The following is a 25,076-nucleotide window of genomic DNA, read 5'->3' as shown; positions in this document are numbered from 1 at the left end:
ATGGGTGTGCATATATCTATTCGTGTGACGGTTCTTGTTTCTCTAGGATATATTCCAAGGAGCGGGATAGCTGGATCGTATGGTACTTCTATTTCTAGCTTTTAAAGGAAGCGCCAAATCAATTTCCAAAGTGATTGTACCATTTTACATTCCTTCCAACAGTGTATAAGTGTTCTAGTCTCTACACAACCTCTCCAGCATTTTTTATTTTGTGTTTTTTGGATTAATGCTAGTCTTGTTGGGGTGAGATGGTATCTCATTGTAGTTTTGATTTGTATTTCTCTAATGACTAATGATCATGAGCATTTCTTCATGTGTCTGTTAGCCGCCTGAATGTCTTCTTTGACGAAGTGCCTGTTCATATCCTTTGCCAATTTTTTAATTGGTTATTTGTCTTTTTGTTGTTGAGGTTTTGCAGTATCTTGTAGGTTTTAGAGATTAGACACTGATGGGATTTGTTGTAGCCAAATTTTTTCCCAGTCTGTAGGTTGTCTTTTTAGTCTTCTCGTGAAGTCTTTCGATGAGCATAAGTGTTTGATTTTTAGGAGCTTCCAGTTATCTAGTCTCTCTTCTAGAACATTTTCTTAATAAACTTTGTTATGCTAATTGACCTAGATGTCCCCTGAAACCATGGTTCCCAGACTCGCACCCACCCCTGCTACACTGTCCGTCGAAGTTTTTGGTTGTGTGCAGGAAACTTCTTAGCTTTTGGTTTAGTCTAGCTGTGCAGATTTCCCCTGTATTGTATGTTGTCCTTCCCTTCATCTAAGCTAATTCTTGTCTACTATCTAGTTAGTGAATAACACCCTCCCTCCCTCCTTACCCTCGTAACCATCAAAGAATATTCTCTTCTGTGTTAAACCTTTTCTTGAGTTCTTATAACAGTGGTGTCATACAATATTTATCCTTTTGGAACCGACTAATTTTACTCAGCATAATGCCTTCCAGATTCATCCATGTTATGAGATATTTCACATATTTATCGTTGTTCTTTATTGTTGTTATTTATCCATTGTGTGAATATACCAAAATTTATCTATTTGTCTGTTGCTGGCCACCTAGGTTGTTTCCATCTTTTTGCTGTTGTCGACAGTGCTGCAATGAACTTGGGTGTGTATATATCTATTTGTGTGACTGTTCTTATTTTTCTAGGATATATTCCAAGGAGTGGGATTGTGGGATCATGGGGTACTTCTATTTCTAGCTTTTTAAGAAAGTGCGAAATCGCTTTCAAAAGTGGTTGTACCATTTTACATTCCCACCAGCAGTGTGTAAGTGTTCCAGTCTCTCCCCCATTTATTATTTTGTTTTCTGGATTAATGCTAGGCTTGTTGGGGTGAGATAGTACCTCATTGTAGTTTTGATTTGCATTTCTCAGATGACTGATAATCCTGAGGATTTCCTCATGTATCTGTTAACCTCCTGAATGTCTTTGGAGAAGTGCCTGTTCATATCCATTGCCCATTTTTTAATTGGGTTATTTGTCTTTTTGTGATTGAAGGTTTGCAGTGTCTTGTAGATTTTGGAGATAAGACCCTGATTGAATATGTCATAGCCAAAAATTTTTTCCCAGTCTGTAGGTTGCCTTTTTACTCTTTTGGTGAAGTCTTTTGATGAGTGTGTTTGATTTTTAAGAGCTCCCAGTTATCTAACTTCTCTTCTGGTGTTTGTGCATTGTTACTTACGGTTTGTATTCTGTTTATGCCATGTATTAGGGTTCCCAGTGTTGTCCCTATTTTTTCTGCCATGATCTTTATCGTTTTAGATTTTATATTTAGATCTTTGATCAGTTTTGAGATAGTTTTTGTGCATAGTGTGAGGAATGGGTCTTGTTTCATTTTTTTGCAGATGGATTTCCAGTTATGCACTGTTGGTTAAAGAGACTGTCTTTTCCCCAATTAACAGACTTTGGGCCTTTGTCTAATATCAGCTGTTCATAGGCGGATGAATTTACGTCTGTGTTCTCAATTCTGTTCCATTGGTCTATGTATCTGTTGTTGTGTCAGTACCAGGGTGTTTTGACTACCGTGGCGGTGTAATAGGTTCTAAAATCAGGTACTATGAAGCCCATTTTGTTTTTCTTCTTCAGTAATGCTTTACTTGTCTGAGGCCTATTCCCTTTCCGTATGAAGTTAGTGACTTGTTTCTCCATCTCATTAAAAAATGTCATTGGAATTTGGGTCAGGACTGCATTGTATGTGTAGATCGCTTTGGGTAGAACTGACGTTCTCATAGTGTTGAGTCTTCCTATTCATGAGTAAGTTATGTTTTTCCTCTTATGTAGGTCTGTTTTGGTTTCTTGCAGTAGTGTCTTTTAGTTTTCTTTATATAGGTCTTTTATGTCTCTGGATAGATTTATTCCTAAGTGTGATTTATCTTCTCGAGGGCTATTGTAAATGATATTGATTTGGTGATTTCCTCTTGGAAGTTCTCTTTGTTGGTGCAGGGGAATCTAATTTTTGTATGTTTATCTTGTATCCTGATACTTTGCTGAAGTCTTCTGTTAGTTCCAGTAGTTTTCTTGTGGTTTCTTGGGGGTTTTCTATGTATAAGGTCATATCATCTGCAAATAGGGATACTTTTACTTCTTCCTTACCAATTTGGACACCCTTTATTTCTTTTTCTAGCCTAATTGTTCTGGCTAGGCCCTCCAGCACAATGTTGAATAAGAGTGGTGATAAAAGCCATCCTTGTCTGGCTCCCATTCTCAAGGGGAATGCTTTCAGACTCTCTCCATTTGGGATGTTGTTGGCTTTTGGCTTGGTATAAATGCCCTTAATTATGTTGAGGAATTTCCCTTCTATTCCTATTTTGCTGAGAGTTTTTATCATGAATAGGTGTTGTACTTTGTCAGATGCCTTTTCTGCATCAATTGATAAGATCATGTGGTTCTTGTCCTTTATTTTATTTATGTGATGGATTACATTGATTGTTTTTCTAATGTTGAACCATCCCTGTATAGCTGCTATGAATCCCACTTGGTCACGGTGAATTATTTTTTGATATGTTGTCGAATTCTATTAGCTAGAATTTTGTTGAGGATTTCTGCGTCTATGTTCATGAGAGATATTGGTCTGTAATTTTCTTTTTTTGTGGTGTCTTTACCTGGTTTTGTGTCAGAATTATGCTGGCTTCATAGAATTAGTTTGGGAGTATTCCATCCTTTTCTATGCTTTGAAATATCTTTAGTAGTAGTAGTGTTAACTCTTCTCTGAAAATTTAGTAGAATTCTCCAGTGAAGCCATCCGGGCCAGGGCTTTTTTTTTGTTGAGATTTTTTAAATTACCTTTTCAGTCTCTTGTTATACGTTTATTTAGTTGTTCTACCTCTGTTTGTGTTAGTTTAGGTAGGTTTTGTGTTTCTAGAAAATGGTTTATTTCCTGTAGGTTTTCAAATTTGTTGTAGTACAATTTTCCTTAATATTCTGTTATGATTCTTTTAATTTCATTTGGATCTGTTGTGATATCGCCCATCTCATTTCTTATTCAGGTTATTTGTTTCCTCTCCTGTTTTTCTTTTGTCAGTTTGGCCAATGGTTTATCGATTTTGTGGATCTTTTCAAAGAACCAGCTTTTGGTCTTGTTAACTCTTTCAATTGTTTTTCTATTCTCTTTTTCATTTAATTCTGCCTTAGTTTTTATTATTTCCTTTCTTCTGGCACCTGAGGGATTCTTATTCTGCTCTCTTTCTACTTGCTTGAATTGTAGGGTTAATGTTTTGATTTTGGCCCTTCTTTTTGGGTGTGTGCACTTATTGCTATAAATTGACCTCTGAGCACTGCTTTTGCTGTGTCCCAAAGATTATGGTAGAATGTGTTTTCATTCTCACTTGAGACTGTGAGTTTCTTTATTCCATCCTTAATGTCTTCTGTAACCCAGTAGTTTTTGAGCAAGGTGTTGTTCAGTTTCCATGTATTTGATTTTTTTTTTCCTTTCTTTTTCTGTTATTGATTTCTACTTTTATGGCTTTATGGTCAGAAAAGATGCTTTGTAATATTTCGATGTTTTGGATTCTGTTAAGGCTTGCTTTGTGGCCTAATATGTGGTGTTTTCTGGAGAGTGTTCCATATGGGTTTCTCTGAGCCATCAATAAGTTATTATATTTATTTTACGTTTGCTTACTGTGTCCTAGCTCCTTGTTTTCTTTTGTTTTGATATACCCAAGTAAGCTAGTCTTGTGAGCTAGTTTGATTACTGGCGTCTTTGAACTTCTCATGTCCTGTCTCCAGGTGGCTAGAGCGGTTTCTAGGTATGTGAGTGCAGAAGTTTGTTTAGTTTTCTTGTGTGGATTCAGCTCAGGTGTCCTGGTCATTGATGTATAGGATTGTTAGTTTCCTTTGTGGTTACCTTAATATTTACCCCTATTTTTCCAAATTTAAGCCAGTCTTATATATCTTTATATCGCGTTGACTTCCTCTCTATATGAAACATCTGTAACTACATTATTTAGTCCCTCTTTTTTGTTTTAATGTTGTCATCTTTTATATATTGACGTCTCTGTTTCCCTATTTTCAGTGTTTTAGCTTTGATTTATTTTTGTGATTTCCCTATCTGGGTTGATATCTGGTTATTCTGTCCTGTGTTCTATCTTGGGTTGTTAACTGATGTTATTGATTTTCTAACTGGAGGACTCTTTTTAGTATTTCTTGTAATTTTGGTTTGGTTTTTACTAATTCCCTAAACTTCTGTTTATCTGGAAATGCCCTAATTTTGCCATCGTATTTGAGAGAGAGTTTTGATGAATATATAATTCTTGGCTGGCAATTTTTTTCCTTCAAGTGTTTATATATGTCATCCCATTGCCTTCTTGCCTGCATGGTTTCTACTGAATAGTCCAAGGTTAGTCTTATTGACTCTCCATTGTAGATGATTTTTCGTTTATTCCCTAGCCGCTCTTAAAATTCTCTTTATCTTTGGTTTTGGCAAGTTTAAGTTTATAATATGTCTTGGTGACTTTCTTTTGGGATCTACCTTATGTGGGATTTGATGAGCACCTTGGATAGATACCTTCTCATCTTTCATGATATCAGGGAAGGTTGTGTGGCCAACAAATCTTCAGCAATTCTTTCTGTATTTTCTGTTATTCCCCCCTCCCCATTCTGGTACTCCAGTCACTCGTAGGTTATTCCTGTTGATGGAGTCACACATAATTCTTAGGGTTTCTTCATTTTTTAAAAATTCTTTTATCTGATGTTTCTTCAAATAATTTGGTGTCAAGTGCTTTATCATCGTTCTCACTAATTTTGACTTCCATTTCCTCAGTTCTGCTTCTATGACTTTCTATTGAGTTTTCTAATTCTGAAATTTTATTGTTAATCTTTTGGATTTCTGTTTGCTGTCTGTGGATTCTTGCAGCCTGTTAAATTTGTCATTATGCTCTTGTATAACCTTCTTAGGTTCCTCTACTGCTTTGTCTGTGTGATCCTTGGCTTGGTCTATGTTTTGCCTGATCTCCTTCTTAATATTTTAAGAGTTCTGTATATTAATCTTTTGAGTTCTACTTCCAGTAATTCCAAGAAGTTCTCTTTCTCTGGGAAGTTTCTTGAATCTTTGTTTTGGTGGCTTGCTCAAGCCATGATGTTCTGCATTTTTATGTGATTTGGTATTGACTGTTGTCTCTGAGCCATCAATAAGTTATTACATTTATTTTACGTTTGCTTACTGTGTCCTAGCTCCTTGTTTTCTTTTGTTTTGATATACCCAAGTAGGCTAGTCTTGTGAGCTAGTTTGATTATTGGCGTCTTTGAACTTCTCATGTCCTGTCTCCAGGTGGCTAGAGCAGTTTCTAGGTATGTGAGTGCAGAAGTTTGTTTAGTTTTCTTGTGTGGATTCAGCTCAGGTGTCCTGGTCATTGGTTACCGAGTGTGTGGTGCTGGCTCTCGCCTACAGTCCTAGACAAGCAGGGGTGAGTGGAGTAGGCACAGGTATCTGGCTGCAGTAGGTGATCATGTGCTAAGCAAGGCAGGGGGCTAATGGTTGCCCTTGAGTGTCTAGGTGGAAGGCATGTCCCTGTTCCCTAGAGCGTGTAGGTAGGTGGGTTTTGCAGCTGAACTGTGGGCACCCAGCGCTGTTGGTTGTAAGGAACAAGAGTTACCACTTATTCTTGGACCCCTGTTGTGGGTCGCTCAGTGGAATAAGTGGATCCACCAGTCCTCAGGCCCCTGATATGGGTAGGTGAGGACCCTGCTTAATGGGCAGGGCTGTGTCAAATGTCACAAATCTGCCATTCCCTTGTAGGTGATACAGATTAGAATAGGCTTCAGGTATATACCCTGTTGTACTGTGGTAATGAGGGCCTACGCTGTTGAAATAGGCCCACACAGGTCTATGCAGGAGTGAAAGGCATTCAGAGTCTGTGGACCCCTTATGACTGTGCCTAGGCAAAGTGGCCGTACCTGCCCTGAGTTCCCATCTTAGATGGGCTGGCAGATTATTTTTTCCTGTTTGTTTATTTGTTCCCTCTCCAAAGCCAGGAGAATGGCTCATGGTGCTCGACAGGACCTACATCTGACCCAAGGTGTGCAGCAATCCCTGTTTCCAGACTGGGACCTGGAGCAGAGCAGAGAAGGGGCAGGTAAATGGGAGAGAAGTACTTCCCAAAAATGCACATTATTTTTTTTGATCTGTGCAGTATGTTAGATGCTTGTACTCATCTGCCGATTGAACTCTGTTTCTCACTGGTTCTGGAGGCTTGAGCAGACTCTACCACTCAGTCTCTCCCAATGTGGAAAACGTATCCTGAACGCCACTGCTTGCCTCACCCCTCACGTTCTAGCCGATCTAGCCTGCAGGGTGCCAGTGCCGGCCAGGTCAAGTCTGGCACCTCCTTGCTGCTTCTGAACCGTCTCTCCCTCCCTCTGCCACTCAGTCTGATTCCTCAACTTTGTCTTTGATGTTCAGGGCTTCTAGATCGTCATATATTGTTGATTCGCTAGTTTTTCGGGTGTTTGTTGTGAGAGGGACCACAGGAAGCATCTGACTAGTCTGCCATCTTGACCCTGCCTCCCTTGTTTGATTTCTTGACTGCTGCTTCCATGGGCATTGATTGTGGATCCAAGTAAAATGCAGTCCTTGACAACTTCAGTGTTTTCTCCATTAACCATGATGTTGCTTATTGGTCTAGTTGTGGGGATTTTTTTTTATTTTATTTTTTATATATATTGAGACGTAGTCTGTACTGAAGGCTGTAGTCTTTGATCTTCATCAGTAAGTGCTTCTATTCCTGTTTGCTTTCAGCAAGCAAGGTTGTGTCATGTGTATGTCACAGGTTGTTAATCAGTCTTCCTCTAATCCTGATGCTGAGTTCTTCATATAGTCCAGTTTCTCAGATTATTTGCTCAGCGTACAGATTGGATAAGTATGGTGAAAGAATACAAACCTGAAGCACACCTTTCCTGATTTTAATCCAGCAGAAAACACAATAGCCGCATATAAAAAGTAGTAACAATTATCAGTTTAAAACTGTATTGGACAAAAGATCCCATTTACAAACTTTATTGAAGTACATAAGTAGACAGACATTCTGTGCAAACTGGACGTTAAATACTTTAATAATCATTCTCAAAATAAAAGACATCCAAAAAATGAAAACAGATTTTTTTTTTTATTGTACTTTAGGTGACGGTTTACTGAACAAATATTTTCTCATTAAACAGTCAGTACACATATTGTTTCATGACATTGGTGAACAACCCCATGACATGTCAACATGCTCCCTTCTTGGCCTTGGAGGACCTTTTTTTTTTTTTGGTGAAAATATACATAGCCAAAGATACCTCATTTCAGAAATTTGTACGTGTACAATTCAGTGACATCGATTACTTTCTTCTAGTTGTGCTGCTGTTCTCACTTTAGATGAAGGTTTATAGAACAACATAGTTTCCGATTAAACAGTTAGTATACATATTGCCCTATGACAATGGTTAAAAACCCCACTACATGTCAACACTGTAACACTGTCCTTACTCAACCTTGGGTTCCCTATCGCCAGCTTTCCTGTCCCCTTCTGTCTTCTAGTCCTTATCCCTGGACTGCTGTGCCTCATTAGTCCTCTGAAAACAGATTTTTTTTTTCATCAGACTAAGGTGACTGATTTAGCAATAATTCATAATGTATTTCTTTTTAGAGTATGTAAACCTGGTATGGTTGGGTTCTTTTTTTTTTTTTAACTTGAGTAGGTAAATTCACATGATTCAGAACTAAAACCTTAAAACAGGTATTCAGTGAAAAGTCTTTCCCAATGCTGTCTTCCATTTGCTCACTTCCAACCTGTCACTCACACAGGTAACCCCTGTGCTTGGTTTCTTATGTATTCTTTCTGAATCTCTTTGAATATAAAGAAAAATGATAGTATAAAAATAAACTTCTGGATGAAATTTTCAACATCAGTACACAGTGAATGTCATTCTTTTTTTCCTAGCAATATAGAATTCCATTGAATGGACATACCTAACTTAAACTTAATCCTTTATTATGAATTTTGACTTGTTTCTATTATTGTGCTACTACAAATAATGCTGTAATAAATAACCTTGTAAACTTGTTATTTTGTACATGGGCAAGTTTATTCTGTAGGATAACTTCTCTAAAGTGGATCAAAATGTGTTTGCTTTTGTAATTTTGAGAATATAATGCCAATTGACCTCCCTAGGGATTTTACCAATTTACATGCCCACCAGCAATCTGCCTCTTTCCCCAAAACCTCAGTAACAAATTGTGTGGTAAAACTTTGGGATTTTTGCCGAAATGATAGACAATGATGATTTCAAAGTATAGTGAACATCTGTGAACTGTTAGTTCATTGTTTATATCCTTTGCCCATTTTTTCTCTTGTTTGTTGGTCTTTATCTTTCAGATTTTAGTATCTCTTTTTATGTTAGGGTGATTAACCTCTTGTCTACAAATATTTTCCCCCAATTTGTCATTTGTCTTTTGCTTTTGCTTATAGCATTATTTTCAGTGCAAAGAGATTTTTTTTAATGGTTGTTTTTTTTTTTTTTAATATAGTCAAATGAATCAGTCTTTTATGGTTTTAGGTTTTCTTCTAGTACTTTTGTGGTGGAGATACTTCTCATTTATTCAACAAAAATTTATTGAGCATCTGCTATGTACCAGACATTATTCTAGGCCTTAGGTGTATAACAATAAATGAAAAAAAGAGATTTATATCATGAAATTTACATTGGAAGGGGAGACAGACAATACATAAATATATAGTATTTTAGGTGATGAGAAAATGAAGGTAGAGTAGGAGGATAAGAAGTGCTGGTGGGATTGTAGGGAGAGTGTAGATATTTTAAAAAGGATAGTCAAGTAAAGCCTCACTGATAAAGTGACATTCCACTGAGTAGGGACGTGAAGTAGGGAGAAGATGTTCACGTAAAGGTCCTGAGGTGGAGCGAGCTTGGTGTGATTGGGTGGGGAGCAGTGGAGTGGCCAGTCTGACTCCTGGAGTGGAGTAAAAGTAGTAGGACTTGAAATCTGAGAGGTAGTAGAGGAGTAGGAGGAGGCAGATCATGTAGGGCCTTGTAGATCCCATGTAAGAATTTCGGCTTTTACTCTGAATGAGATGAGAAGCCACTGGAGGGTTTTCAGCAGAAAGTGACGTTGTCTGACTTCGATTTTATTAGGGCCACTCAGGTTGTATTGAGAGTAGAATGTAGAGGGACAAGAGTAGCTTGGATCAGAGTATTGGTGTTAAGAAGTAGTCAGATATGGATATATTTTGAAGGTAGACCAAACTAGATTTCCTCACAGATTGGATGGAGGATGTGAGAGAGGAGTCAAGATTGACTTCAGGAGTTTTTAACATTGTCATTGGAAGGATGGAGTTGCCATTTAAGGCAGCAGGAGGGTTAGGTTTTGGAGAAAAGATCAAGAGTTATTTTGGGGCATATTATATCTAGTAGATATCCAGCTGGATATGTCAAGTAGGAAGTCGGCTCTGTCTGGATTTCAGGGGAGGGGTCTGAGCTAGAGTCTTGAATTTTGGAATCAACTACCTATAGATGATATTTAAAGCCACAAGGTAGAAGGAGATATCACCTAGAATAAGAGTATAGACAAGGAAGAGAAGAGGACTGACTTTTAGAGTTGTAAAGATGAGGAACCAACAAAGGAGACTGAGAAGTAGCAGCCAGTAAGGGAAGAAGAAACCAGGAGAGCTCAGTATTCCTGAAGCCAAGAATATGCTTTATAATGGAGAGGGCGATCAACTCTGTTCCATCCTGCTCATGTTGTTAGATGCCATCGAGTTTGTTCCGACTCATAGCGACCCTATGTACAACAGAATGAAATGCTGCCCGGTCCTACGCCGTGCCCACAATCATAGTTATGCTTGAGCCCATTGTTGCAGTGACTGTGTCAACCCATCTTGTTGAGGGTCTTCCTCTTTTTCACTGACTTTACCAAGCATTATGTCCTTCTTCAGGGACTAAGCCCTCCTGACAACATGTCCGAAGTATGTAAGACGTAGTCTTGCCATCCTTACCTCTAAGGAGCATTCTGGTTGTACTTCTTGCAAGACAAATTTGTTCATTCTTTTGGCAGTCCATGGTATATTCAATATTCTTTGCCAACACCACAATTCATAAGCGTCAATTCTTTTTCGATCTTCCGTATTGATTGTCCAGCTTTCGCATGCATATGATGTGATTGAAAATATCATGGCTTGGATCAGGCGCACCTTAGTCTTCAAGGTGACATCTTTGCTTTTCAATATTTTAAAGAGGTCTTTTGCAGTAGATTTGCCTAATGCAATGAGTCTTTGATTTCTTGACTGCTGCTTCTATGGGTGTTGATTGTGGGTCCGAGTAAAATGAAATCCTTGACAACTTCAGTCTTTTCTCCACTTATCATGATGTTGCTTATTGGTCCAGTTGTGAGGATTTTTGTTTTCTTTATGTTGAGGTATAATCCATACTGAAGGCTGCAGTCTTTGATCTTCATCAGGAAGTGCTTCAAGTCCTCTTCACTTTCAGCAAGCAGGGTTGCGTCGTCTGCATAATGCAGATTGTTAATGAGTCTTTCTCCAGTCCTGATGCCCCGTTCTTCTTCATATAGTCCAGCTTCTCAGGTTATTTGCTCAGCATACAGATTGAATAGGTATGGTGTAAGGATACAACCCTGACGCACACCTTCCCTGACTTTAAACAATGCAGTATCTCCTTGTTCTGTTTGAACAGCTGCCTCTCGATCTATGTACAGGTTCCTCATGAGCACAATTAAGTGTTCTCGAATTCCCATTCTTCTCAGTGTTATACATAAGTTGTTATGATGCACACAGTTGGATGCTTTTGCATAGTCAGTAAAACACAAGTAAACATCTTTCTGGTATTCTCTGCTTTCAACCAGGATCCATCTGGCATCAGCAGTGATATCCCTAGTTCCACGTCTTCTTCTGAATTCAGCCTGAATTTCTGGCAGTTCCCTGTTGATATACTGCTGCAGCCGCTTTTGAATGATCTTCAGGAAATTTTACTTCTGTGTGATATTAATGATATTGTTCGATAATTTCTGCATTCAGTTGGATCACCTTTCTTGGGAATTTAGGCATAAATATGGATCTCTTCCAGTCATTTGGCCAGGTAGCTGTCTTCTCTATTTCTTGGCATAGATGAGTGAGCACTTCCAGTACTGCATCCATTTGTTGAAATATCTCAGTAGATACTGCATCAATTCCTGGAGCTTGTTTTTCACCAATGCCTTCAGTGCACCTTGGACTTCTTCCTTCAGTACCATCCATTCCTGATCATATACTGCCTCTTGAAACGTTGACCAGTTCTTTCAGTGTATTCCTTCCATCTTATTTTGATGCTTCCTGCATTGTTTAATATTTTCCCCATAGAATCCTTCACTATTGCAACTCGAGGCTTGAATTTTTTCTTCAGTTCTTTCAGCTTGAAAAATGCGGGGCATGTTTTTCCCTTTTGGTTTTCTATCTCCAGCTCTTTGCATATGTCATTATTATACTTTGCCTTCTCAAGCTGCCAAACTTTCGCATTCCAATCACCAGTAATTATCAATGCATCCTGATTGCGTGTTTGATCAATTTCAGACTGCAGAAGCCGGTAAAAATCTTCAGTTTGCAACATGTTCTTTTAAGAATATACACATTTCCTAATGCTTGCTTTTGTCTGACACGTAACCAACCAACAAGTTGCCATCAAGTTGGTTCTGACTTATGGCAACCCCTTGCGTGTCAGAGTAGAACTGTGCTCCACAGAGTTTTCAATGGCTACTTTTTCAGTAGTAAACTGCCAGGCCTTTCTTTCAAGGTGCTTCTGCATGGACTCCAACCTCCAACTTTTCGGTTAGCAGCTGAGCGTTTTCTGGCATATACCTCATCTTAATTAAAAAATTTTTCAAAGCTTTTATTCAGCAGTCACTACTTGCTTGAGATATCATTTTCTTCAGTCCCCTATCTCTGTCGCATCAACCGTTATTTAGATTCATTTATAAATTTTATTGGCTTCTTTTTTCTGCAGTTCTTATATTTCCTATCTCTATCTTTCTTGAACTCAGTTTTAGTTTTGCTGGAATATCCTCAAGGAATTGTTTGAGATGATGTCTATGGATTGTAAACTTCTTGGTATTTTGAGAGTCTGAAAACAGCTTTTCTTTTTCATATTCCTCTTAACCTCAGAGTACGTTCTTCATTCTACCTGGAATATTCTTCTCCCTTACACTCCTTTTTGTTTGCTAACCCTTACAAGTCTTTTAGGCTCAGAAAACCTCTGGCCCCCCAAGTCTGTCTTAAGTGTTCCTCATAGATGCTCCTATATTTTCACACCATATTTTAATGGCTTTATTTCTTTCTCCAGGCAGATAGAAAGCTCTCAGAGGGCTGGCACAGGATCTATATTTTTCATTGTTGCATCCTCGGACTTAAGGCATAGAGCCTGGTGTATGGTGGATACTCATGAATGAATGATTTCTATAGCTGCTAATATTTGAACTTTAAGTTTATGTAATCTAAATTTTCAGCATTTCAGCTTACTTATGAACATGTGTTGACATTTACTGTTCATCATAATTTTGTACATTGTTTTTCTGGAGTATTTGGAGTAGAATTTGAATTTGGAATTGGAAGACAAGTTGAATATAAGCTGGAACAGTGGATCTTAATGCTGTGATATGAAGCCTTTTCAAGTTTTAAAACCCCTTTTATGTTATTTGATGTTTTTGCTACAGAATCGATGATGAAATAGATGATACAGAAGTTGAAGAAACACATGAAGAGAAAATAAAACTGGAGTGTGAGCAAAGCCCCCCAAAAGTAAGACTGATTTGACATACTGAAGCACCAGACAGGAATCCTTTTTGTTTCATTTTGTCAACATTTGGGACCCAATTACTTATGTCAAGGAAACTTGGTTAGAGTTTTTTTGTAACTTATCATTCAAGACCCTTGTCATTTAACATGAACTATTTTTAGTGAATTTCTTTTATTTGAGTTCTTCCCTGTTTCTGAAATGAGTTTTAAACTTTCAAGAACTTCTTTCCATTCAAATAAGATGAAACATTTTAAGGATTTTGATTTGCTAACTTAATCACCTTAGTGACTTATAGCTTTAAGCCAGTGTCTGCTCCTCTCTTCCCACTTTCTTTTTCTTTTTTTAAACTTTTTTTTTAATTGTGAGTTTTAACACATCTGCAGAAGAATAGGTGTGAATTGGCAATGAGACAAGTCTTTAATATGATGCTCTTTTACTTAGCTGTATAGAAAGCTACAGGACAGGTGAGACAGCAGGTGCCGTATCTTCATCTCCTTGGGAGGCCTAGCAGCTACCCAAGTATACAGCTTCTTTTGCCCTTTGGGGCATGTATGGCTGCCATGGATGAGAACCAAGGGTTGTGTGGTTTAGTCACCCTGACACTGAGAAACTACAGCTTTGATTTCCCACACGTTTTTCATACTGTTTTAGTCAGGTAGGGGCCCAGTCCTCTACGCCAACTTAAAGCTCCCCAGTCCACATATAACCCCATACAGCAAACAAGGCAGATGCAGTTATCTTAAGTAGTTTCCAAGGAACAGTACTGTGGGAAGGTGGACACTGAAGGTTTTCCCCAGCAGGTGTGCTCCAGCCCAGGGTCTTTACTCACAAGTGCATAGAATATGAACACATAGTATCACAGCTAATTATAAAGAAGACTCCCAGTAAACACTTTGCAAGTCAAGAAAGAGCATTGCAAAATCTGCAAGCTTCCATCTTGCATACCTTCTTAGTGGTGCCACTTTGTTTTCTCCTAGAAAACACAATCCTAACTCGCATAATAATCACTTCCTTTACAGTTTTACTACCTATGTAGTTTTCCCTAAGAATATAGTTTTTTCTTGCTTGTTTTTGAGCTTTATAAAAATAGAATAGTTTTGTATATGCTCTTTTTCATCTTGCTTCTTTTAGTCCACATTATGTTTTTAAGATTCTTAAATATTGTGGTATATTGTTGTGTGTTCATTTTCATAGCTTCATATTATTTCATTGTCTGAATATACCAAATTCTTTAGTTGATGGGCATTTGATCTGTTTCTCATTTTTGGTGACTGTGAAAAATGTTGCTACATTCATGTTATGGATTGAATTATGTCTCCCCAAAATACGTGTTGTAAATCCTAACCTCTATGCTTGTGGTCCAGTGGTTAAGCGCTTGGCTCCTGACTGAAAGGTCAGCGGTTCGAACCCACCAGCCGCTCCGCGGGAGGAAGATGTGGCCGTCTGCTTTCACAAAGATTACAGCCTCGGAAACCCTATGAGGCAGTTCTGCTCTGTCCTGTAGGGTCACTATGAGTCATAGTCAACAGTAGTCGTAGTCAGTAGTCGTTTGGTTTTTGGGTTTTTCTGCCTGTGGTTATACTCCCATTTGGAAATAAATTGTCTTTGTAATGTTAACAAGGCAGGGTTAGTGTAGGGTGTGTCTTGAGTCAATCTCTTTTGAGATATAGATGAGATTAAACAAGGGAACTGATTAAGGAAGCAGAGAGATGACGGAAGAGAAATGCCAAGCCACATGAAGATGGCCCAGGAGCAGAAGCTCAGAAGGGACAAGGGCCTTCCCCCAGAGCTGACAGAGAAAGCCTTCCCCTAGAGCTGGCATCCTGAATTAAGACTTCTAGCATCCTAAACTGTGAGAAAATAAATTTCTGTTGTTAAAGCCATCCACTTGTGGTATTTTTGTTATCGCAGCCCTAGGTAACTAAGACAATTCGTTAACTTGTATCCTGCGGCACATACTCTGCATTCACCCAGGAGTGGAGCTGCTGGGTGTTAGAGTCTGAGCATCTTACCATTAACCATAGTACCAAGCTGTTTTTGAAAGTGGTTATACCAGTTTTTATTCCCAGAGGCAGTGTATGAGAGACTATTTCTTCTGCTCCACACACTGGTGCACACTTGGTATCATTACCCTTCTTATTTTTTGCCATCTGGTGAGGGTACAGTGGTATTTTATTGTAGTTTAGTTTGTATTTTCCTGAATACTAATGTGGTGGAGCATCTTTTGATATGTTTGACCATTTGGATTTCCTGTTTGTGCTTGTTCAAGTCTTTTTGCCCCCTCTTCTCTTTTTATTGAGTTGTCTGTTTTTTCTTGATGTGTAGTTTACTCTGGGTATAAAGGTTTTTTTAATTTTTTTCATTGCTGTGGGTGGGTAATGTGTTGCAAATATCAGTTCATTTTGTGGCTTTTTTTTTCACTCTGGCATTTTTTGATGAAAAGAAGTTCATAATTTTAATTCAGTTAAATTTATTAATATTTTCCTTCATAAGCAGTGCTTTATATGTTTTGCTTAAATATCTTGAGATAATGAAGATATGTTTCTACATTATTTTCTAAAAGCTTTATTGTTTTTCCTTTCACATTTAAGTTTATAATTCACCTGGAATTTGATGTTTGTGTATACCATGAAGTAGAGGGCCGTCTTAGTTATCTAGTGCTGTTATAAATGAAATACCACAAGTGGATTGCTTTAACAAACAGAAGTCTATTCTCTCACAGTTTAGAAGGCTAGAAGTCCAAATTCAGGGCGCCAGCTCTAGGAGAAGGATTTCTGTCTCTGTAAGCTCTGGGGGAAGGTCCTTGTCTCTTCAGCTTCTGTTTCCTGGTTCCTCGGAAGTCTCCATGTGGTTTGGCATCAGTCTTCCCCCATCTCTGCTTCTTTCTCTTGCTTGTTTAATCTCTTTTTATATCTCAAAAGAGATTGATTTCAGACACACCCTATACTAATTCTGTCTCATTAACATAACAAAGACAACCCGTTTGAAAAACAGATTATAACCACGGGCATAGAGGCTAGAATTTACAACACATATTTTTGGGGGACACAATTCAGTCCATAACAGGGACTAATTTTGTTTTTGTTGTTATGCAAACCCATTTATTCTGGCACCATTCCTCAGAGGGAAAAGGACTATCCCCCCCCACCCCCATCTTGGCAGGGTCACCTTTGTCAAAAAATTGTACTAGTTTTTTAAAACTGGAAATTTAATTTTTACTTAGTGTAGGCACTTTGGAAACTCTATGATATCACAAAAGAGTTTGCAACATAGAAAATCAAGAAGTAAGGACTACGATGCGTATAGTGATGACAATGATGTCTGCAGTCAGGGATCAGAAGATAATTTTGCTGAAGAGCTTAAACGATATATACAAGCTAAAGAAATGGCAAATACTGCTCAACCTTCACTGTTTCCTGTAGAATCCGTGATGAAAGAGAGGGCAAAAGGTACCCAGCAAAGTAAGTGTCAGATTATTTTACCATTTAAAATTTATCTAGAGAAGCACTCATAGTTGTCCATATATGGACAGGAGTTTTTTCCCACACTTCATCTCATGATAAGATCACAGTTTTCATGCAGGTTTACACCAGGTATGAATTTGCATGGCCTGAGACCCCACCTGAGACCTGGCTGCTTTGTGTATAGATGCTGTTTTCAGGAGGAGCTAGGGGTGCAGGATGGTTATCAAAGTCCGTGAGGACTTCCAAAGAGAGAATGCCAAATCCCTGGCCAGTTTGTATTATTTAAAGTAGAATTGATTTAATCGATGTCAGGAATGGTTGTATATAACTCAGAAATGTGTTCTTTTAGACTGCTAAAATGAGATTTGTCCCTAGATACGAAGGCAAATGATGATCATAAATTAGTTTTACTGTTTTTTTTTTTTCCCCCCGATTCTCTCTATCTTAAAGTGTTTCTGCTATTTAATGGGTCTGTAGATTAGTTTAATCTATAAAATGTTTTTCAGTGAAAAATCTGACAGTGGATTATATGCAAGGTCATTTTAAATGTTTGAAGCTTGTACTGTTTTAGTGCCATGACAGTTCCTAATTAGGTCCATTACACTCTTGAGTGCTTCAGAAAGTTCTGGCTTCTGGCTTGCAAGATTGAGTCCATTAATTATTTTGCTTTTTTGCCTGACAATACCTTATATATATTTTCAAAAAAAATGAACTGGGAATCTAGATTGTATTATCAGAATTCTCAGTTTGGTCTCTTAATCCCAGAGCTTCCAGAAACACGGTCAGCATTTTATCAGTTTTTACTCATTGGACTGTGGAGAACTTTTCCTAGATTATTATAGAACGTATTTCTTAAGAGTAAACTGCTATTGTATTTTTATGTCATTTAAAAAGTTAACTTTTTTGTCTTCAGCTGTTAAACAAAAAAATAAAAATTTTAAAGCAGGCCACAAGAATGGTAAACAGAAGAAAATGAAGCGAAAATGGGCTGGCACTGGAAACAAAGAATCAAGTGCTTTGCTGAGAAAAAATGGCTCACAGGAAGAGGTACAAGAACATAAATGTAGGAGAACACCTACATACTCTTTGATTTTTATTTTATAACTCAGTGATGAGAAGTGCTATGTGATACTAAGAGGTGAGGGCATCCCATAAAATCAGGGTTCTCTGTTGAAGAGTTCCTGCCCTCACTGATCTCTCCGTGTTCTTTCTTCTGACCACTACAGCTCCTTGCCCCATCACTCATTAGCTGCCAGCACTCATTTAGGCCTGGGTATTCTCCCTGTACCCCTGAAGACATGCACACAAACCCTTTGGTTTTTTGAGTGTGTACTGTTAACACCTATGAAAAATAGAGAAGCAGAGAGTAGATAAAATAACCATGAGGACATTTCAAAGGCCACAAAGTTACGCAAAGTTTTTACTATGCAGTCCCCGCTCTGTTGGTTCATGACTCCCTCTGGAAATTAAAAATGAGTATTTCTGAGTATTGGCCTTACCAAATCTCCCCACCTGCAAGCCTCCTAATTGTTGCTTTATGGAAGTTCTGCTCCCTTGGTCTGTGGATATAATCAGGGTAGGACAATAAGTGACTCCCTGGACTTTGCTTTTCTGAGGGCTTCCAGACTGGATGGCAGCCTTTTCATTAGGCTTGGTCACGGGGATGAGAGTTAGGGGTTAGGAAAATATTAGAAATACCAAATATTGTAGATTAAAACAAATGTACATAAAATCTAGCCCTGCCTTCATATTTACAAATGAGGAACCTGAAATGCTGAGTTCAGGTAGCTGCCCGTAGTCAACACAGGGCGAAGCCAGGGCTAGAACTCTGTTTCCTGACCCCTAGTCGGTATTCCCTTTCATGATTATTCAGCCACAGCTGACAGCCGTTCTACCTGAGGAACAAATTCTGAAGACTAAACATAATGTTAGAATTTAATAACATAAATAAAACCAAAGATTTAAACTGACACGTATTTTTAAGACATAATTTTGGTGGTGCTAAGTGGAAATTTGACATCAAGAAACAGAGCATATAAATGACTGCACGGTCAGTTCTCCTCTTTGCACACGTTGTTCCTAAAACTGTATTAAAAAATTCTGTATGCAAAAGCTATAAACTATACTACTAGTTAGCACATTAAAAGTGGTTTATGTTTCTCAAGCGTTACAATGTATTATAAAATCCTCAATTTTACGATGTACTTTTGTATTTATACCTTAAATGCCATCTGTGAGGGTAATTTTTCTAGTCATGTTTGTTAACTTGAGCTGGTGAGCTGCATGCTCAGCTCACGCCCAGTGAGTAGCTCATTGAAGATAAAGATTTCACTGCTTTTGGTTCACCTTATGATTTCCAGCTCTGTCTGTGTTCTGTTTCTAGCCACTTTGTTTTTATCACAAGTAGTAGCACTCTCATTTTCTAATTTTTTTCATTAATTTTTATACAATAGTAAGGGCAGTGTACCATAAAATATTCAAATTACACAAACACTAATGTCAAAAGATGAAAATGCAGTTTAAACTGACAAATCATTTATTTTTCAACTTGTGTACAAAAGTCCAAATCTTAGACACAAAGAACAAATTAGAATTTTTAATGTTTTAAAGATGATTTAAAATACAATTTTGCACAACAGAATAAAATATTTAATTTATTAAACAAATTACATTTAGTTATTTTTTTTTGTTTTTAAAGGATGGTAAACCTAAAGAGAAGCAGCAGTGTGTGAAAATGAGTCAGGGATTCATCAACCAGCATACAGTGGAACGAAAAGGAAAACAAATTTGTAAATATTTTCTTGAGCGGAAATGTATTAAGGTATACAAAATATGAGGTGTAGCAAAAATGTACTAAAACCAATTCCTGTTTCTATTTGACACTAAAATCACACCTGTAGGTTTATAAAAATTGTTTCCTTCAGAAAAAGATTCAGTTGGAAAATTTTAATGAAATATTCTTTTATGTTTAGGAAAGTAATAAATTAGATAAGTTTTTTAAATGTTTTGTGTTAAAAATGTTTATGACTTAACAAAGTTTTAAGTGGGTACATGTGATGTGGTTATATGATAACTCATTAAGAATCAGACCATACTGCTGAGACCTTTGTTCTTTCTGGAATCATTTGCTTATCTAAAGTTTAGTAGGAATTAAAATGTAATGATTTAACTATGAAAAATAATGGCTTTTCCTTGTTCCTTCTTTTGGCCCAGGGAGACCAGTGTAAATTTGATCATGATGCAGAACTAGAGAAGAAAAAGGAAATGTGTAAATTTTATGTACAGGGATATTGTAACAGAGGCGAAAACTGTCTGTATTTGCATAATATCCTTTAGCTCAAGTTATAGTAGCTTTACTCTTCATAGGTTTTCACATGAACGTTTTATACATGCAAAACTTTGAATAAACCCAGTGTTTTAAATATGGCAAAATTATACTCTCTAAGCCCAACTCAGTATCAAAGTGATGAAGTTTAAGTTATATACAGATTTTTCCAGGAAAGAAAAACGAGATTCTTTGGAAAATCTCTCACATGAAGATCCTTTCTGCGCAACCTGAGTAGTGTAGCGGATTCATGAGACCTATTCAAGTTCCAGAAAGACTTTGTCAGAATTTTTGCTGTAATGTTGCCTAATTGAATCCATGTTCTTATAAACTACTTTGTGAAAAGAGGCAGGAATTTCATAATTTGGGAGTACTGGTGGTGCAGTGGTTAAGAGATCAGCTGCTAAACAAAAGGTTGGCAGTTAGAATCCGCTAGCTGCTCCTTGGAAGCCCTATGGGGCGGTTCTACCCTGTCCTATAGGGTCACTATGAGTCGGAATCGACTCGATGGCAGTGGGTTTTGGTTTGTTTTCTGTATATTGTGTATTATATAATTTAATTTGAAGAATAACCTTTGCTCTTTGCAAATGGCATAGAAACATCATAAAAACCCCAATTCTAGTCTGAGGATTTTTTTTCTAGAAAATAATATTGAAGTTGTATAAATTTATCCTATTTTAAATAAGCCTACTATTTGAAGGATCTGGATTTGTAAGACTATTAAATAAGGGGCTGACTTTAGTTCCCCATCCCAAAAGAATGCTTCAAAACTAATCACATTTCCCAAGGTATTTAAAGTACATGTCCCTGTCTTACATCAGTGAAGTATACCAGTAATCTATTATAAGAAATTAAAAAGTGGTTATTTATATAACCATCCTAAAATTAGATTTTTCAGGTAACCCAATGAAAAGTTTATTCTCTTACGTTTTAAATAGAGAATGCTAGTAAGAAAAGCCTTTGTGTAGTAAAAATAAACTCATTTAATTAATGGCATAAATTATTTTTGCTAGATTAAAATTGTTCTCTTCCTTAACATTTGAGTTACGTGAATATCCATGCAAATTTTACCATACAGGAACAAAATGTTATCAGGGAGAACACTGCAAGTTTTCCCATGCTCCACTGACTGCTGAAACACAAGAACTGCTAGCTAAAGTAAGTACACTTTTAACAATCTTTTGTTTTTCTTTCCTTAAAAATATGTTTAAACTAAGTGTGAGAATTTGAAAAGATAAATGTTTCTTTAAGGAGGGTGCCTTATAGGTTAGTACATGTATTAGGATTGAAAATTTAAGAATTTACTTCAGTTTAGAAAATTATTTTTCATTTGTATATTTTTCCTTGTAGCTGAAAGTAATTTGACTCATTGCTAGTATAAATTGGAATGTTCTTGAAATCCTCAGTCTGATTAGCAACCTTATTAACTCAGCTGAACAAAGGAAAGCAAAGCAAATAGAAATAGTACTCCTGTTATAAATCCTCTTATAAGGAAAGTTAAGGATCATTGGTTGATACAGCGTTTTAAAGTTCCATCAAATAATACTCAAGTAGTTATTGCAAAGTGTTTTCTTCAAGTGTTCTTTCAATCTGTGAGAAAAGATTACGGACAGATAGTGGTTGTTTACTTTATATTCTCATACGTTACCTGGAGCTAGTCTTTTCAAAATTAATTGAAATATGTGTGAAAATAAAAGTTTCTTTTAAAACCAAACCTTACCATCTTGTGGCCGATGAATATATACAAATATTAGAAAGTCAGAGGTGCTTATTTCTAGATATCTTTAGGTTTAAAATGGGAAAGATTATTCTGGAATTAGAAGTTATACCAAATATTTGATTATTAGTATGAAATATATGTGGAAAAATAATATATGTAAAATTTGTTCTTTAGTACCTGTTGTAGTAGTAGATAATAGATGATTATTAGGATGAATATTACTGGAATCTTTAGAAGATTTTAAGAGTATTATGATGTACCTGAAATAGACATAAATGCATAAAATTTTTTTTTTTTTTAATATTAGGTTTTGGACACTGAAAAGAAGTCATCATGTAAATAAAATAGACATAAAAAGGTAAAATAAGAATTTGGCATGCTTATTTTTCTCTCTCAATCATCTCTAAAAGTTGGCTTTGGCAACCTCAGTCGAGGTTAATTACTGTAGCTTTATTAAATTTTCATATCTGATAAAACTAGCTTCTTTAGGCTGTTCTTCAGGACTGCTTTGGCTATTCTTGTCCCTTTTACTTCCGTATAGTTTTTTTTTTAAACAACTTTATTTAGGTAAAATTTACATACCATTATTTTTAAGTGGTTTCAATGCTTTTTAGTGAACTTACAAAGTTGTACAACTATCACCACAATTCAGTTTTAGAACATTTCCGTCACCACTCTTAACCATTTGCAGTCACTCTCCAGTCTCACCCCTAGCCCTAGGCAACCACTAGTCTACTTTCTGTCTGGATAGATTTGCCTTTTCTGGGCATTTCATGTAAATTTCATTATGTGGCATTAGGCCTCAGGCCTCTTTCGTGTAGTATAGTATGTTTGAGGTTCATCCATGTTGTAGCATGTATCAGTAATTTTTTTTAATTTGTAGACTGTATTCCACTGTATGGTTAAGCCACATTTTGTTTTTCCGTTCTTCAGTTGTTGTATATTTGGATTATTGTCAGTTTTTAGATATTATAAATAATTATGGTGTAAACATTTGTGTGTAAGTTTTTGTGCAGATATGTGTTTTTACTTCTCTTGGGTAGACTACAAAGAATGGAACTGCTGGGTCGTATGGTAAATTTATGTTTAATTTTTTGGGAACTGTCAACTGTTGTCCAAAGTGGCTGCATCATTTCACATTCCAGGCACAATGTAGGGTAGTTTCAGTTTCTCTACATCCTCGCCAACACTTGTTATTGTCAGTCATTTTGATTATAGCTGTCCTAATAGAGGTGAAGTAGTATCTCATTTGTAGTTGTGATTTGCATTGCCCTAATGATCAGTGATATTGATCATCTTTTCATGTGGTTATTGGCCATTTGTGTATCTTCTTTGGTGAAATGTGTATTCACATCTTTTGCCCATTTTTTAATTGGACTAGTGTCTTATTATTGAGTTGCAAGAGTCCTTTGTAATGTTACATACCAGTCCTTTATCAAATACGTGATTTGCAAATATTTTGTCCCAATCTGTGGCTTACCTATGTTTTATTGACTATGCAAAGGCATTTGACTGTGTGGATCATAACAAATTATGGATAACATTACAAAGAATGGGAATTCCAGAACACTTCATTGTGCTCATGCAGAACCTGTATGTAGACCAAGAGGCAGTCGTTCAAACAAAACAAGGGGATACTGTGTGGTTTAAAATCAGGAAAGGTGTGCATCAGGATTGTATCCTTTCATCATACTTATTCAGTTTGTATGCTGAGCACATAATTCAAGAAGCTGGACTAAAACTAAATGAAATAAAACGCAGCATCAGGATTGGAGGAAGGCTCATTACCAACCTGCGATATGCAGATGACACAACCTTGCTTGCTGAAAGTGAAGAGAACTTGAAGCACTTATTGATGAAGATCAAAGACTACAGCCTTCAGTATGGATTACACCTTAACATAGAGAAAACAAAAATTCTCATAACTGGACTGGCATGGATTGAATTATGTCCCCCAAAAAATGTCTATATCAATTTGGCTGGGCTGTGATTCTCCCCGTATTGTGTGAATTTTCCTATATGTTGTAAATCCTTCCTCTATGATGTTAATGAGGGATGATGGGGAGCAGTTGTATTAGTGAGGCAGGACTCAATCTACAAGACTGGATTGTATCCTGAGGCAATCTCTTTTTTTTTATTGTACTTTTAGGTGAAGGTTTACAGAACAAATAGTTTCTCATTAAATAGTACACATACTGTTTTATGACATTGGTTAACAACCCCACGACATGTCAACACTCTCCCTTCTCGATCTTTTTTTTTTTTGTGAAAATATACATAGCCAAAGATACACCATTTCAAAAATTTCTACATGCACAATTCAGTCACATCGAGTACGTTCTTCCAGCTGTGCTGCTATTCTCACTTTAGATGCAGGTTTACAGAACAAAATAGTTTCTCATTAAACAGTACACATGTTGCCCTATGATAATGGTTAACAACCCCACTACATGTCAGCACTGTCCTTACTCAACCTTGGATTCCCTATCACCAGCTTTCCTGTCCCCTTCTGCCTTCTAGTCCTTGTCCCTAGACTGCTGTGCCTCATTAGTCCCGTTTTGGTTTATGGGGCTGACTAGTCCACGGCTGAACGGTGAACCTCGGAAGTGACTTCACCGCTGAGCTAAAAGGGTGTCTGGGGGCCATAAATGTGATCTTTTTTTGTGTGTTGGAATTTTGTTCTACATCCTTCTCCAGCTCTGTCCAGAACCCTCTGTTGTGATCCCGATCAGAGCAGTCAGTGGTGGTAGCTGAGCACCATCTAGCTGTACTGGACTCAGTCTGGTGGAGGTCTTGGTAGTTGTGGTCCATTAGTCCTTTGGACTAATCTTTTCCTTGTATTCTCTTCTCTTCATTCTCCCTTGCTCCCGAAGGAGTGAGACCAGTGGAGTATCTTAGATGGCTGCTCACAGGATTTTAAGAGTCCAGACGCTACTCACCAAGGTAGAATGTAGAACATTGTTTTTATAAACTGTTATGCCATTTGAGCTAGATGTTCCCCGAGACCCTGGTCCTCACAGCCCTCTGTCCAGCAGTTCAGTCCCTTAGGGAGTTTGGATGTGTCTACGGAGCTTCCATGACCTTTCCTTGTACAAGTTGTGCCAGTTTCCCCGGTATTGTGTACTGTCCCAGCCTTCACCAAAGATATCACTCATCTATTGTCTATTTAGTATTTCCCCCCACCCCTCCCATCCCTCGTAACCAACAAAGATGGTTACTTTTTGTGTGTAAACTTTTTCATGAGTTTTTACAGTAGAGGTCTCATACAATATTTGTCCTTTTGTGATTGACTTA

General features: G+C 37.3%; 1 protein-coding gene across 5 annotated transcripts in view; it reads left to right on the top strand.

The window, feature by feature from the left end:
* The window catches only part of ZC3H8 (zinc finger CCCH-type containing 8), a 76,248-nt gene that overhangs the window by 4,112 nt on the left and 47,060 nt on the right, over nt 1-25,076 (top strand). For 3 of the 5 annotated variants that reach the window (XM_023742805.1, XM_023742806.1, XM_023742804.1), the window contains exons 2-8: nt 13,191-13,275; nt 16,497-16,734; nt 17,651-17,784; nt 19,436-19,558; nt 19,951-20,062; nt 21,111-21,220; nt 22,090-22,140. In XM_023742805.1, coding sequence (XP_023598573.1) covers nt 13,191-13,275; nt 16,497-16,734; nt 17,651-17,784; nt 19,436-19,558; nt 19,951-20,062; nt 21,111-21,220; nt 22,090-22,125 — 838 coding nt within the window. In that variant the 3' untranslated portion in view covers nt 22,126-22,140. Of the gene's footprint in view, nt 1-13,190; nt 13,276-16,496; nt 16,735-17,650; nt 17,785-19,435; nt 19,559-19,950; nt 20,063-21,110; nt 21,221-22,089; nt 22,147-25,076 lie in introns of those variants that run through there. The other 2 variants (XM_023742808.1, XM_004388855.2) reach the window with 2 other exon arrangements.

This window comes from Trichechus manatus, unplaced genomic scaffold (genome assembly GCF_000243295.1).
Source record: "Trichechus manatus latirostris isolate Lorelei unplaced genomic scaffold, TriManLat1.0 scaffold00219, whole genome shotgun sequence".
NCBI classification, from domain to species: Eukaryota; Metazoa; Chordata; class Mammalia; order Sirenia; family Trichechidae; genus Trichechus; species Trichechus manatus.
Note: the sequence above shows the minus strand (reverse complement) of the source record. Positions and strands in the feature narration are given on the sequence as shown.